Here is a 14,143-nt window from a genome sequence, read left to right on the forward strand (position 1 = left end):
CCTAACCATCTTACAATTTAAATGCGCAAGCAGCGTAGGCTTCAAGCACATGTGCACAGTCAACTGCCTCTTCCCAGCCACACACATATTGTGAATTCAGCCCCTGATCAACCGAAAATGGCGCCTGATACTTTAGTCAGGGGGGGGACACTCCCCGGTTCCGGTGGCACAGGAAATTGGCGCCATCTCTGTAATGGGCGACGCAAAAATCCGTTTCCCTTGCACGGCCTCGTAGATCGTCGCGCGCACGCGCGCCGATCCAGGTGGCCAAGCCCTTCCCCACGCTCAACTCCTCTCTCTACGCCCTCTCTCGTAATACCCTCTCAACTCCCTCTCCTTCGACTGTCTACCCGCCGGCCCGGCTGCTGCTTAGTCCGCTACGTAACGCTTTATTTTTGTTATCTACTGTCATCGAGATGCGTGCGCTGCTGTGCGTTGACCGACGTGGCTAGTTTCGTCAGTTCTGTGGTCCTCGGTAGCTGTGTGCTTGTGCTCCGCGATGTTTCACCCGTTTCACGACTCGTACCGCTCGTGCATCGTGCAGTAGTGCACAAATACCTCAAAAACAAGTCCTGCAAGGTTGTTCCGGGTGCCTAAAGACAACAGGTGAGCGCTCAGACCCAAGGACATCAGAAGGCGCATGTACACGAATACAGCCCTGTCCATTTGTGTACTCCATGAGGCTCCGGACGTCGTTGCGCCTTGATTGTGCTACACTTGCCTCTTCCCGGTAGAGAAAGCTGACAAATAGATGTTCCTCCTCATTGTCACCTGGTCTGTGACTTGTGTTTTTCTGTGCCAAGTCTCATTCTGCAACTTCAGTAACTTGCCCAGCTTTCCATATCGCCCTCAGTGCTTTTTCTGTGTATCACGTTCTACAAACCGACTAACAGCTGAAAAATTACTGTTAGTGTTTGTGTAATATCTCAGTAACCCCCGATGGGAAAACCGCGCGAACAACCTTCATGTGTAGGCATGGTACGCTTTTTTTTCCTCTGGAAAGCATGAGCATTGCAAGTGTCCTACATGCAGATTTTTGCAGTGCGTGTTTATTATGCAAGGGAGAGCCCAGTAGGTACGACTTAGTGCCTTAAGTGACGTAATTTTATTGCTAAGCATTGCATTCGGGTAGAAAGAAAAGTCGTGTTGGCCTGTTTTACCTGGTCTTTGAGGAATAAGCCTTTCTGCGAATGTTTTCTATGTGCTGCTGCAAAAGCCGACTATCTTCTGTTCCCTTGCCACCGTTACTCAAGTTGTGGCCAAGTGCAAAATAATGTGATAATGTGTGTTTCAGTTTTTAGTACAATGGTATTTTTCTGCCATGTTTTTTTCAATTTGTTCAGCAGTAATGAACATGTCAAGCATTTCATATACTTTCGTGCAGATTTATAAGTAAGCTTTCTTTTGGTATGGCTCTCAATCAAACAATGTTAGCATTTTATTCTATCTTTCAGGTATTTTGCGTGTCATCGTTTTTGCCATTACTAGTGAGTTTTCCCTTTTTATAGTTGTCATGACTATGTCATACACGTCGTCCAATTTTGTGCAATATCTTAGTGCACATATCAGGAGCTCGTCTACATTTAGGTCTTGAGGACGTTATATAAAAATCTTGTTTTATATGTGTGTACATGAAATGGCCTTCGCGTTTTCTAGCACTTTCTTTTGTTATTTCACCATCTGTGAACTCTTGTCTTTAGTACTCTTGTATATGTCATGCACCTCTCACTTTTGCTCATTTTTTGAGCGTGTATCACACCACGTTGTAAGAAAAATCTCTTTTCGGAAACGAAGTCAATAAAGCGAGACTAAACATCTGTTGTGTTGAAAGTGGAATTTTTTTTATGTCCCGGCACATGCTGGTATAATATAAGTATGGGCAAGACTGCGTGCGTGCCAACGCATAGCCCACGGCGCACCACGCGCCAGCTCGCAAGCAATGCCAATGCGCGGCGTAGCGCGTGCATTGCTTGCGAGCTGGCGCGCGGTAACAAGCGCGCTATAAAAAAGAAAAAACGCGCCGCTTACGGGTAAAACAAAAAAAAAGTGATCGGCGCGCGCGGCATGGGGGAAAGGGGGAAAGGGAGTGGAGCGGGTCGGCATAATAAAAACAAAAAGGAAAGAAAAACGTTTGGGAGAGGAGGTGCCGCGCGTCTGCTGTTGCTGTTGCCATGACAACGTAAACAATCATGTGCGCCGCCATTTTGCTTAATGCGTCGCCCATTGGTTAGGGCCGTAACTGAAGGGGACCTTGGCGCTAGCGTCGAAAGAGCGTCTGCTCGAAAACGGCCAATGGGATGTATACGGAGTGTCCCCCCCCTGCTTTAGTAACAGAGTGCCCTTGATATGAGTACGTAGTATTTGCTTTTTGTTGTTTATACCGCTACGCCGGCGTTATCTCAAAGGAAAGCGTGTTTCTTGAATGACGCCGATAATCTGTCGTGAACATCGTAACCTTTGGCAGGGAGTGCGACTGGACACGGACGATGATCCTGCCGATAACCGCGCTGCGGCTGGCGGTCGCGGCGGCCGTGGAGAACGTAACCACTCCGTTGCCGGGAGACTTCCCCGATGGCGACGTCATCATTTGGCGCCGAAGCGACGAGGGCGCCGATAACTCGTCATGGCTGCCACCGCCTCTTCCGCCGTCCTTTGTTCCGGACAAAGTGGACGCGGGCTTCTCACCGGACTATAACACGCGAATAAGGCTGCCCCAGAACTCGACCGATGTGCTCACCGTCGCGGATATCGCTGAAATCGAGAGTATGCTCGTTAGGCTGAACGAGACAACGAATGGTACGTCGTTGACCGACAGCGAGAAGCCTGCTGAGGTGAGTTCGAAAAGACGAGACCGTTGGGAGGCTGCGCCTGTCAGGGGTTTAAAATGAGCGGGTCATATTTGAATATTGACGTAAACTGTTAGGTTGGTCACGCGGGAACGAGGGCTGCCGCTCTGCAATTGTCCGGTTAGCAAGAATGCACCAATTTTGGACTGGGGCCACGTGCTCAAGACTGATCGGTACAACAACAAACAAACGCGCGCGCATGTTTAGTTTAGGTGGGTACGTGTGCGCTCGCACGCACGCATGCACGCACACACACACACACACACACACACACACACACACACACACACACACACACACACACACACGCACACGCACGCACGCACACACACACACACACACACACACACACACACACACACACACACACACACACACACAAATAAAAGACAGGGCTTATCTCAGAAGGCAATGAAGAAATAAGGGCCAAGCACTTTAAGAACTGGATTGGGAAAAGGGTAAGTGGGATAGGTGGGGGTCTGCAGAAAAAAAAAGATATGTCAGACACTAATTTCAGAATGAAATCTTCCATAATCGCTTCCTGCTTTTGTTGATTTCGCCGTTCATGTCCACACAACGAACACTACCTTTTTTATGCTCTCCTCTGTATACACAGGAGGTAGCAAAAATTTCCAAGCAAGTCGATGAAGCTGAGCAAACCTGGCAAGGTGTTTTGTTTTTCACCGCGTAATTAGGTACATAAAGGTACTGTCACAAAATGTGTCATTATTACAAATTAACGAAACGGCATCAGGTATATATTCAAAGTCAGAAAAACATTCACGAAAGTTCTATTTGTTCTGACGTCTGTCATCACTTTAAATTATATAGTTTAGTTTCTTATTGTATCTGCAGAGAGTAATAACTACGATGCGGCTTCAAGCTCCGCGTCTTTAGGCACCTCTCTCTCTCTCTTTCAAAAGTTGAAAAATAGTTATATGAATAGCAGTTATATAGTCATAAGAATGCTTATTACTCTTCGTCATTAATATCTTTTTGTCGGTGATACTGTCTTGGGAATGATTCGCTGCCATGTTTTCATCGTGGATACCTATAACGTTGCTTTTTTAGACAAACGCACCTTGTAGAAAGAGTTGCTTCCTCTATTACCTCGCTTCCCTTTACATTAACACTGTTGTTGCGCATGCGTACTTCCGTGCTTGCAGCGCTAGACGTACCCCTCCTTTTTTTTTTGCCTAGAATTGTGTGGGGCTTCTATTTATTGTCATTATCTCGATGAAAAATATGGTTTGCACAACGACATCTACTACAATATAGTATAAGCTGTATTGACTTTCGTTGCGTGTTGCATTGGCACTCTTCTACGATAATGCGTACTTGCCTTCTTTGGCCTATCCACTGTACAGCAGACTATGTACGACTTTTCCATATGTGCATTTTCGTTTTCTGCTTTCTTGGGGTTTAAATTTTCAATATTTATGCAAGCACCCTTCTTTCCACAATCTCGCACGGAATGGCCAGTACAACGGAATAAGTAAACAATGTATAAATGAGCGGTTAAACTTTAATTGGTCGTTATTGTCCTTTGTCATGCGACAAATGATTATATATGCGCGTTATAAAGGAGCTGTATAATTATTATATGCGTACTAGTTTGATGTCACTCGGCAGAAGAAAATATTTCTGCAGCATAGAAGGGGGCACACTGGGATAGTTGGTACGCTCACATTTTTTGTTACAAACTAAACGACTTCTGTAGTCGTTTCGTTCGTACAGAAAAGCAGCCAAGCCCGAGCGCTCGTGTTTACCTGTTGTCGTTTCATTTTCCACTTCGTGTTAGGCGCCCTTGGAAGAAAACTACTGTCTGCAAAGCGGACTTTTTGAGGGATTTCTAAATTCATTATTCTTTTTTTTTTTTACAGTGAAGCTGTTAACTTCTACTTGGTCGGCATTTCTCGTGTCCGCATCCGTAAGAAAAAATGTGGGCCGATTCCGGCGACATTGCAGGGCCAGGAGCAGTGGCTCGTATGCCCGTAAGGCAGAGGCTTCAAGCAGTCAGCAAAGGGAATCGAACAATGCATACATTCGTCGAAATTACGCATATAACATACAGAACAGCATACGTTTCAATAAAGAACAAGCACCAAAACGATCATCCGAACCACATAAATGATGATAAGGTGCTCCTGATAACAACGCGAAGACGTAGCGCTCCCCGCATGCGTTTCCCGGTAAAGACCACTGTTGCGCAAGCTGCCGGGGCGATGGCAGCTTACGACTTGGGAAGTGACGTCCCCCGCCTTTCGTATATGAAAGAACCAGCCTAGCCACTAATTTCTGCAACACCGCCATGGGCGGCCGCGTGCTGTCAAAATTACTATTACTCCCAGTACTACAATTGCTCTAAATTACCGTTACTACTGTTACTCTAAAGCAATAAAGCATTGCATACACCCCTCACCAGTTGTAGTGGTGGTTTTGAACAGCTTCGCTGAACATCCGCTTTCGCAGGACCGGGGTGGCGAGTAAATTTTTTTCGTAACCAAGCTACAGTGCCGACCAATGGGCACAAAGAGAGTAGATTCAATGGAAGGGGCACCACAGTAAAAGGAATACTCGTGAAATAAAGAGGTCATCATAAACATTTTGACGTGCTCACAATTCACTGGAGGAGATAGATAGGTCACAAATGTGCAAGTTTATGCTTCCCTGTGCGCTTAAACCGGACCGGATCAAAGCATTGCAAATATTGCTAAAGCTGTATGAAGTAAACAGGGGCAGCATAAAAGACGCCGGATACGAAATATGCAATTCTTACCGCTTCACGACTGCAAGAAATATTTGCGCCTGTAGACTATGCAGTCGTGCATAGTCTGCCGTATAGTGGATAGGCCAAAGAAGGCAGGTACGCATTATCGTAGATGAAGCATGCCAATGCAACAAACAACGAAAGTCAATACAGCTTATACTATATTGTAACGGATGTCGTTGTACAAACCACATTTTTCATCCAGATAATGACAATAAATAGATGCCCCACACAATTCAAGGCAAAAAGAAAAAGATATATTCTAGCGCTGCAAGCACGGTAGCACGTATAGGTAACAACCGGGTGAATGTAAAGGGAAACAAGATAATAGGGGAAGCAACTCTTTGTACAAGGTGCGTTCATCTAAACACCAGCAACGTTATAGGTATGGATGATCAAAACATAGTAGCGAATGATTTGCAAGAAATATCACCGACAAAACAATATTAATGACGATTGTAATAAGCATTCTCATAACCATATAACTGCTATTCACATAACAATTTTTCAACTCTTGAGAGAGAGAGATGCGTAAAGCTGCGGTGCTTGAAGCCCCATCGAAGTTATTACTCTCTGCCAACGCAATAAGAAACTATAAAATTTAAAGCGATGACAAGCTACCCAACAGCGCGCAAGTCGACTGTTAACGCAAGTGACTCCATTAGGCGACTGAATGAAAGCTTCAAGGAGCACCTCCACTTAAGAACTACACTCAAAGTGCGCGTAGAAATACTAAGTTCAGTAATTTGCATCGAGCCTTGTCATAATGATCAGTATATTAATCATGCATTTATGTTTAAAAGGAAGAAATTGGATGCTAATTTCTTCAAGATTTGACAGGCCCATTGGGAGAGGTATTGCAGGCTTTCAAGTATACCTTACTGCGGTTAATTACAGAACGGAGGCTGTCTTTAATCCCAACAAACTGGTAATGACTGTACCACAAATGTGACTTGCAATGACAAAAAAGTTGCGGTTGTATCGGCGTATTTTTAATGCAATGCCTGTGCTCCTGTCTTATGCGCAATAGCAACAGCTGACATTACCGTCACCTCCATCCACTTTCCTTTTTTTCTTCTTTTTTTCCCATTTAATGCGAAAGCTTCTTGATCTCTTATCAGCGGCGCCAGCTTGGTGTCGATGCTATTTCTTCACTGAAGACATTGAAAAGTTGGTACGTAAACATATGTAAGTAAGAAATGTGGGCCGAGACACCCGAAAAGAGTTTATTGGAAAGCATACAGTTGTTGCCTTGGAATTCAAGGAAATGCAATTAATTCGCTTGTGTCGATTCATTGCAGACATTTCAAACTAAAAGCGGAAATGTACAGGTTATAGTCCTTTTGTTGCGGTTGAGCAGAAAAGCAAAATCGGTTCAGTGCATTAGTAAGAGTTCTCCTAGTTTTACTCAGAAGAAATTTATCAACACTTCGGAGAGCATATTTTTGCTCCTCTTCGCACTGATTTCGCGCTCGACATTTATCGAGCATTTGACGAACTTTCGACAGTATTCATAAAACGTGCTGAAGACGAAGATGGTAGGATCACATAGGGCAAGACGGGCATTCTTCTTGTCGTATGTATTCCTTTCGTCTTCGTCTTTAACGCGTCATATGAACACTGTCCAGATGGACCAACTCGCCCAAATCAACGTGTTGTTGCGACCAAATTTTGTTCTATTCGCAGCGCGTTCGACGCTCGATCGACGACGAATACGAAGAGGAAGACGATGACAATTCCATCCCGTCGTCGAAATCCCAGGCGAGTCCAGAGATTTTTCCACAGCGTACGTCCGCTCCTGGCTACTCGGGAGACGCTCAAATGAGGCCAGCGCCGCAGATGGACGATGCATCTTCGGATTTCTTCGGCAAGTTCCTCGCCGGCCTCAAGGATGCAGATCATGTGGAGGAAACTCCCGCCGCGCTAGCTGAGCCCGAGTTTGCCGCGACATCCTCGGCGAAGGACACAGACGATGAGCAGGTAAAGCACGCACGCACGCACGCACGCACGCTCGCACACACACACACACACACACACACACACACACACACACACACACACACACACACACACACACACACACACACACACACACACACACACACACACACACACACACACACACACACACACACACACACACACACACACACGCGCACATATTCCTCACTAATGAATAACAAGAATATTAATAGTACCTACTCTACGCTATATCTCTCAAATTGATATCAACAATTTTTATTCACTTAATATCTTCTCAGTTTACAAAATTCCATTGAAGTTTCCTTCCCTTCCATACCAAACGAAGCCAAAGACTTACACTACCGCCCGATTCGTGGCTTATTCCCCGTACAGGGTTGAACTATATCACCTGGGACCAACAAACCAACCAACCTCGGAAAGAACATTTTTGTGAATAAGGGTCGCGAAGATGACCTTCTTGCGTCCCAAATGATGACGAGTCTGTAGACTTCTGAATATTTAATACAGTTCGCCAGTAATTATCTGTTAGTGAAATAAAAAAGGTTTACTCGTTCCCCTTGTTGAGATTTCGAGCTTACAAAAAAACAAAAGAAAAAGGAGGGCACAACACATTATCTAGTTGGTGAAAGTTTCTTTCTGAGCCCATCCATTTGTTTCGTATATTCTAAGCATACCGTATTTCTTTCTTTTAAGCTCTGAAAATGTATTTTTATACCGAATTGAAGGAATAATAATAAAATATCGCGAGGTTTGTATTATGGCTGCTGCTGCGCAATCATTTTTTTCCCTCTGTTGAATATGGGGAGGGAAGATCAATCATTTGTTTTTGCATTCTCAACGCAGCAGACTTTAACGAGAACCTGAGCCCACATTCACAAAGGAGTTCTTGCATTAAAATTGTGTGTAAGAACACATTCCAGTCAATTGTCACATCAGGCATGTCATTATTGGAGAGTGCCCAGGTCAATGTAAAAAAAAAAAAAACGCGTATACGAACTAAAAACTTTTTAATTGCGCGCCACACTGTAAAATAATTTACACCCTTTTTCACATTTTAGGGTGTAAATTATTTTACAGTGCAGAATAGTAGGCACGTGAATAAAGACCATAAAATGTTCAACCCACAGGCCTGTATGACTACATCTGCAGAAAACTGTGAACGAACTAAGCTTATGAGCTATATGCTGCTTTAAACTTGGTTCGACGTATTATTAAGATCGCAATCTCAGAGAAGTGTTGCGAGTGCAAGAAAAGTATAAATGTTCGTGATTAGGCGTGGCCCCAGTGCCTTCGAAAGCACTTGTTTGCCGAAACCGAGGGACTGTTCACCGCACCTAAGGACAACGATTTGAGCGCGTACAACTATTTCAAGTTATGTTGAAGGAACGAGAGCAAAAATTATTCGCTAAACCTTTTCTTGCTCTCACCTGTTTTCCTTCTGTCACGCATTACAGACGGTTTCAAGTGCACATTTCACATGGCGTCACATTGTCCCGAGTACGCCTCCGTGCCTATCGCAGCCGTGTATTAGATACGACACTCTCAAGTTATCTTCCTGTTTCTTTTTGAACACAAATCTTATCTATTCCGCGTCGAGTGCGTTTCTAGCCTCTTTCGTCGGCTGAGCCCGGAGACAGTGCAACCTGAATATGTGAGCCGATACACGTCATTGGATTTGTGAGTGTGTGTTGTCGCTGAGGCCGCTGGTCGCCGTGGTGTTTTTAAAACATGCACAAAGACGCTTGGCAGTACTGATTGCTGTCCCATTGTTTACAATAATGGCATTTTCGTTGAGCTGTACTGGGGCTCACAAAATTAATCGTTTTTCACGTCATTCTAACAAGTCGCCATGCCGCATTCTGCAATGAGCAGTGGCGCTGACATGGCGAAAGTTTGTCCAGTCGACCAGAACGTACGCAGGTGTCAGTCGCAGACCGTATGATTCGGCTGCCGACAGCTCACAGTGATGGCCACGAATTGTATTCGTAATAACACCTGTGGCTTGCGTGTTTCAGAGAAATTAAAATGGATGCATTGTGATAGTGGAATGAATGGTGTGAGTAAATCTGGGACATATGGGCCTAAGCAGATCATAAAGCTAGCCATAATCCTTATCTGCATGCTTGGTAAAACAATTTAAAATCAAATCCTGTGGTTTTACGTGCCAAACCTACGATCTCATTATGAAAAACGCCGTAGTGGGGGGACTCCGGATTAATTTTTACCACGTGGGGTTTTTTAATTAGGTTGGCCCGAATGCACGGGACACGCGCGTTTTTGCATTTCGGCCCCATCGAAATGCGGCCGCCCGGGCCGGGATTCGATCCCGTGACTTCGTGCTCAGCAGCGCAACACCATATGCCACCGCGCCGAGACTGCGTGCGTGGTAATCATGCAACTTAAGTCAGTAGGGTTATTGGAAGCATTGAAAATTCTACTATGGGCTTCTCTTTAGTGGGATGTTAACAAAGCAACTAAAATGTTTGCTTGCGGGTCCAAACTAGACCAGCGTATGTATTTCGACAGCCACCTGCGCAGTGCCCTTGACATTTTTTGCACGTGAATTGTAAGTTGCGCTGCGAGAAATATGATAAATACGATGCCTACGAGAAAATGCACACTTATGCAAGAAATATGCGACGTACCCCAGCTTAAAGGATTGAAAGTAATGATTTGTCAAGGGGTATATTCATCACGATGTCACGATGAATTTGAATAAGAGGCCTGCTCTCTGCATTTCTTTATAGTCTTCTCGCTTAGAGCTCCGCCGACTTATTTATTACCTTTATTTGTGTATTTGCTAAAAAACTTAGATATGAACACTTTTTTATTTTTCTTTTAAGTGTGTGACTTATTACCGTCTTTGTGAAATGAAAATTTCTTACCTTTGAGTTAATAACACGAAATGTACTCTAACCATTGGCGACATTCATGTACACTCAATAGTGAGGCTCTCCGAAACGTTTTTTGCTTTTTTTTATTTATTATTATTATTATTAGTTATCTTTTATTTTATTTTTTTGCAGAGGAGAGTTAAAGTGGCACGGCAGAATCCGTTAACTAACTTCAATATACTTTCGCATGTATGTGAAGTGGAAGCGAAGAAGAGAAAGCGTCTGATGATTTTTTTTTTTTATTTTGAAATAATTGCTACAACACGTTTTATATCAACGCAGTCATGGAGAGGGCACAATTGCTTTTCTTACTTTTTGCCAGCTTCTCTCGTTCAGATTTCTTAGGACGCTGGCAGATTCAGCTCTCTGCTGACCAACTGATCGGGAAAGGTACGCTCGATACGCTGGCGAGGCACCTCGCTGTGCCTTTCTGCTTGTGCCGCGCGTGCCGAGTCTGGTGAGCGGCAGCAAATTGTCCCCCGCCTCTCATTTTATCCACCATTCTGCTGTCCATTGTAATAGCTGCGCGAGCTCTCTAACTTATGCCTAAATTTTAATCTGTGGCTTGTCAGACCATACCTGAATCTGTCTGAGGTAAAAAAAAAATAAGTAATTGTCTTGCATTATTCGAACCTTGGTGTGCCTCACGAGAGCTGAGAGCGAAATACTGCAGAGCCGCGCCAGTCGCTCCTCGCAGTTGTTTCACTATGCGTTCCCTTACGATGTACAGGGGTGTCGCAACAAGTTCCCAAGGAGGCACGAATCGCTCCTGATATATATCGCGTTTGAGGTTTCTTAGTTTCAGTCGTATTCCGTGGTAAGGCGCAAATGCAAAGAGCTGGCTGTCGTTGACGCGCCTATGTCAACATGTTGCAACACATTACAGTGGTAAAAGCAGCACTTCGTGCTTGAGTTACGTAAAGCGCCACTGATGGCATATACTTAAGTATGTAGAACGGCCCCTTACTCCCACTTTTTCGTATATTGTGTGTGTCTAATCACTTTCGTGGACCAAACACGTAGAAAGTGCAGTTGGAAAACATGGTCTTATATGTGGCACAGGGGCCACTGGTCACTGGAATGTTCCGGATTTATATATATATATATATATATATATATATATATATATATATATATATATATATATATATATATATATATATATATATATATATATATATATATAGATATATATATATATATTGAAGGATATACATTGAAGGATCACGAGTTCAAATCACATGTTATGTTCCTTTTTTTTCCTTTTTCTTTTAATGTATTTTCCTTCCTTTTATCACTGTACGGAAACCCTCCTAAAAAAAAATTATATATCCTCAATTATGTGTGGCCACACATGTGCAGGTCATAAATACCAGGTTCTCTAGCCGAGTGCCATCCATGCGGTATAACCGAGCTCAGATTGGTCCACCTTGACTGATCAAATAGGGCACCACTGTAGGTTAAATGAGGCGTACAACTCCTGCGGGACCCGCCGTGGTTGCTCAGTGGTCATGGTGTTAGACTGCTGAGCACGAGGTCGCGGGATCGGACCCCGGCCACGGCGGCCGCATATCGATGGGGGCGAAATGCGAAAACACCCCTGTACTTAGAATTAGGTGCACGTTAAAGAACCCCAGGTGGTCGAAATTTTCGGAGTCCTCCACTACGGCGTGCATAATCGGAAAGTGGTTTTGTCACGCAAAACACCATAATTCAATTTTTAATTTAACTCCTGCGGGGACGGTAGAGTATCCGTCTCCAGTGCAAGAGGACCGTGATTCAAATCCCGGTGCCGCGCAATTCTCCACCGGGAAATACAAAAAAAAACCGTGTGTTGAGAAAATTGCACAAACAGGCCTGGAGTGCGGCCTGATCCCGGTGACCAGAACCGGTAACGCACTCTCTCACCAGAGCAGGATTGGCCACCCTGGTGCAGTACTTGGCCACAACCTCCTATATGAATACAACAATCAAACCCCGGCCCTCAGTCCCCAGCAGCCGCGAAGCAACTGACCACGGCGGCGGTCAGATCTGTAACGCTGCAGAGGGTGCTAAGAATACCTGGCTCCGGACAGGCCGCCATTGGAATCTGAACCTGGCAACGTTTAACGTTAGAACGCTATCTAGTGAGGCGAGTCTAGCAGTGTGATTGGAGGAATTAGAGGGTAGTAAATGGGATATAATAGGGCTCAGTGAGGTTAGGAGGACAAAAGAAGCATATACAGTGCTAAAAAGCGGGCATGTACTGTGTTGCCGGGGCTTAGCGGAGAGACGAGAACTAGGAGTCGGATTCCTGATTAATAAGGAAATAGCTGGTAACATACAGGAATTCTATAGCGTTAACGAGAGGGTGGCAGGTCTTGTTGTGAAACTTAATAAGAGGTACAAATTGAAGGTGGTACAAGTCTATGCCCCTACATGCAGTCATGATGACCAGGAAGTCGAAAGCTTTTATGAAGACGTGGAATCGGCGATGGGTAAAGTCAAAACAAAATACACTATACTGATGGGCGACTTCAATGCCAGGGTAGGCAAGAAGCAGGCTGGAGACAAGTCAGTGGGGGAATATGGCATAGGCTCTAGGAATAGCAGAGGAGAATTATTAGTAGAGTTTGCAGAACAGAATAATATGCGGATAATGAACACCTTTTTCCGCAAGCGGGTTAGTCGAAAGTGGACGTGGAGGAGCCCGAATGGTGAGACTAGAAATGAAATCGACTTCATACTCTGCGCGAACCCTGGCATCATACAAGATGTAGACGTACTCGGCAAGGTACGCTGCAGTGACCATAGGATGGTAAGAACTCGAATTAGCCTAGACTTGAGGAGGGAACGGAAGAAACTGGTACACAAGAAGCCAATCAATGAGTTAGCGGTAAGACGGAAACTAGAGGAATTCCGGATCAAGCTACAGAACAGGTATTCGGCTTTAACTCAGGAAGAGGACCTTAGTGTTGAAGCAATGAACGACTATCTCATGGGAACCATTAAGGAGTGCGCAATAGAAGTCGGTGGTAACTCCGTTAGACAGGAAACCAGTAAGCTATCGCAGGAGACGAAAGATCTGATCAAGAAACGCCAATGTATGAAAGCCTCTAACCCTACAGCTAGAATAGAACTGGCAGAACTTTCTAAGGTAATCAACAAGCGTAAGACAGCGGACATCAGGAACTATAATATGGATAGAATTGAACAGGCTCTCAGGAACGGAGGAAGCCTAAAAACAGTGAAGAAGAAACTAGGAATAGGCAAGAATCAGATGTGTGCGTTAAGAGACAAAGCCGGCAATATCGTTACTAATATGGATGAGATAGTTCAAGTGGCTGAGGAGTTCTATAGAGATTTATACAGTACCAGTGGCACCCACGACGATAGTGGAAGAGAGAATAGCCTAGAGGAATTCGAAATCCCACAGGTAACGCCAGAAGAAGTAAAGAAAGCCTTAGGAGCTATGCAAAGGGGGAAGGCAGCTGGGGAGGTTCAGGTAACAGCAGATTTGTTGAAGGATGGTGGTCAGATTGTTCTAGAGAAACTGGCCACCCTGTATACGCAATGCCTCATAACCTCGAGCGTACCGGAATCTTGGAAGAACGCTAACATAATCCTAATCCATAAGAAAGGGGACGCCAAAGACTTGAAAAATTATAGAC

At 44.6% G+C, this 14,143-nt stretch overlaps 1 protein-coding gene across 1 annotated transcript in view; it reads left to right on the top strand.

Annotated features, from left to right (window-relative positions):
• Positions 1 to 14,143, top strand: part of LOC142579204 (uncharacterized) — a 31,399-nt gene that overhangs the window by 8,878 nt on the left and 8,378 nt on the right. The window contains exons 2-3 of the mRNA XM_075689186.1: positions 2,465 to 2,831; positions 7,303 to 7,596. Coding sequence (XP_075545301.1) covers positions 2,487 to 2,831; positions 7,303 to 7,596 — 639 coding nt within the window. The 5' untranslated portion in view covers positions 2,465 to 2,486. The remainder of the gene's footprint in view (positions 1 to 2,464; positions 2,832 to 7,302; positions 7,597 to 14,143) is intronic.

The sequence above is a fragment of the Dermacentor variabilis genome, chromosome 1 (assembly GCF_050947875.1).
Source record: "Dermacentor variabilis isolate Ectoservices chromosome 1, ASM5094787v1, whole genome shotgun sequence".
Taxonomy (NCBI): domain Eukaryota; kingdom Metazoa; phylum Arthropoda; class Arachnida; order Ixodida; family Ixodidae; genus Dermacentor; species Dermacentor variabilis.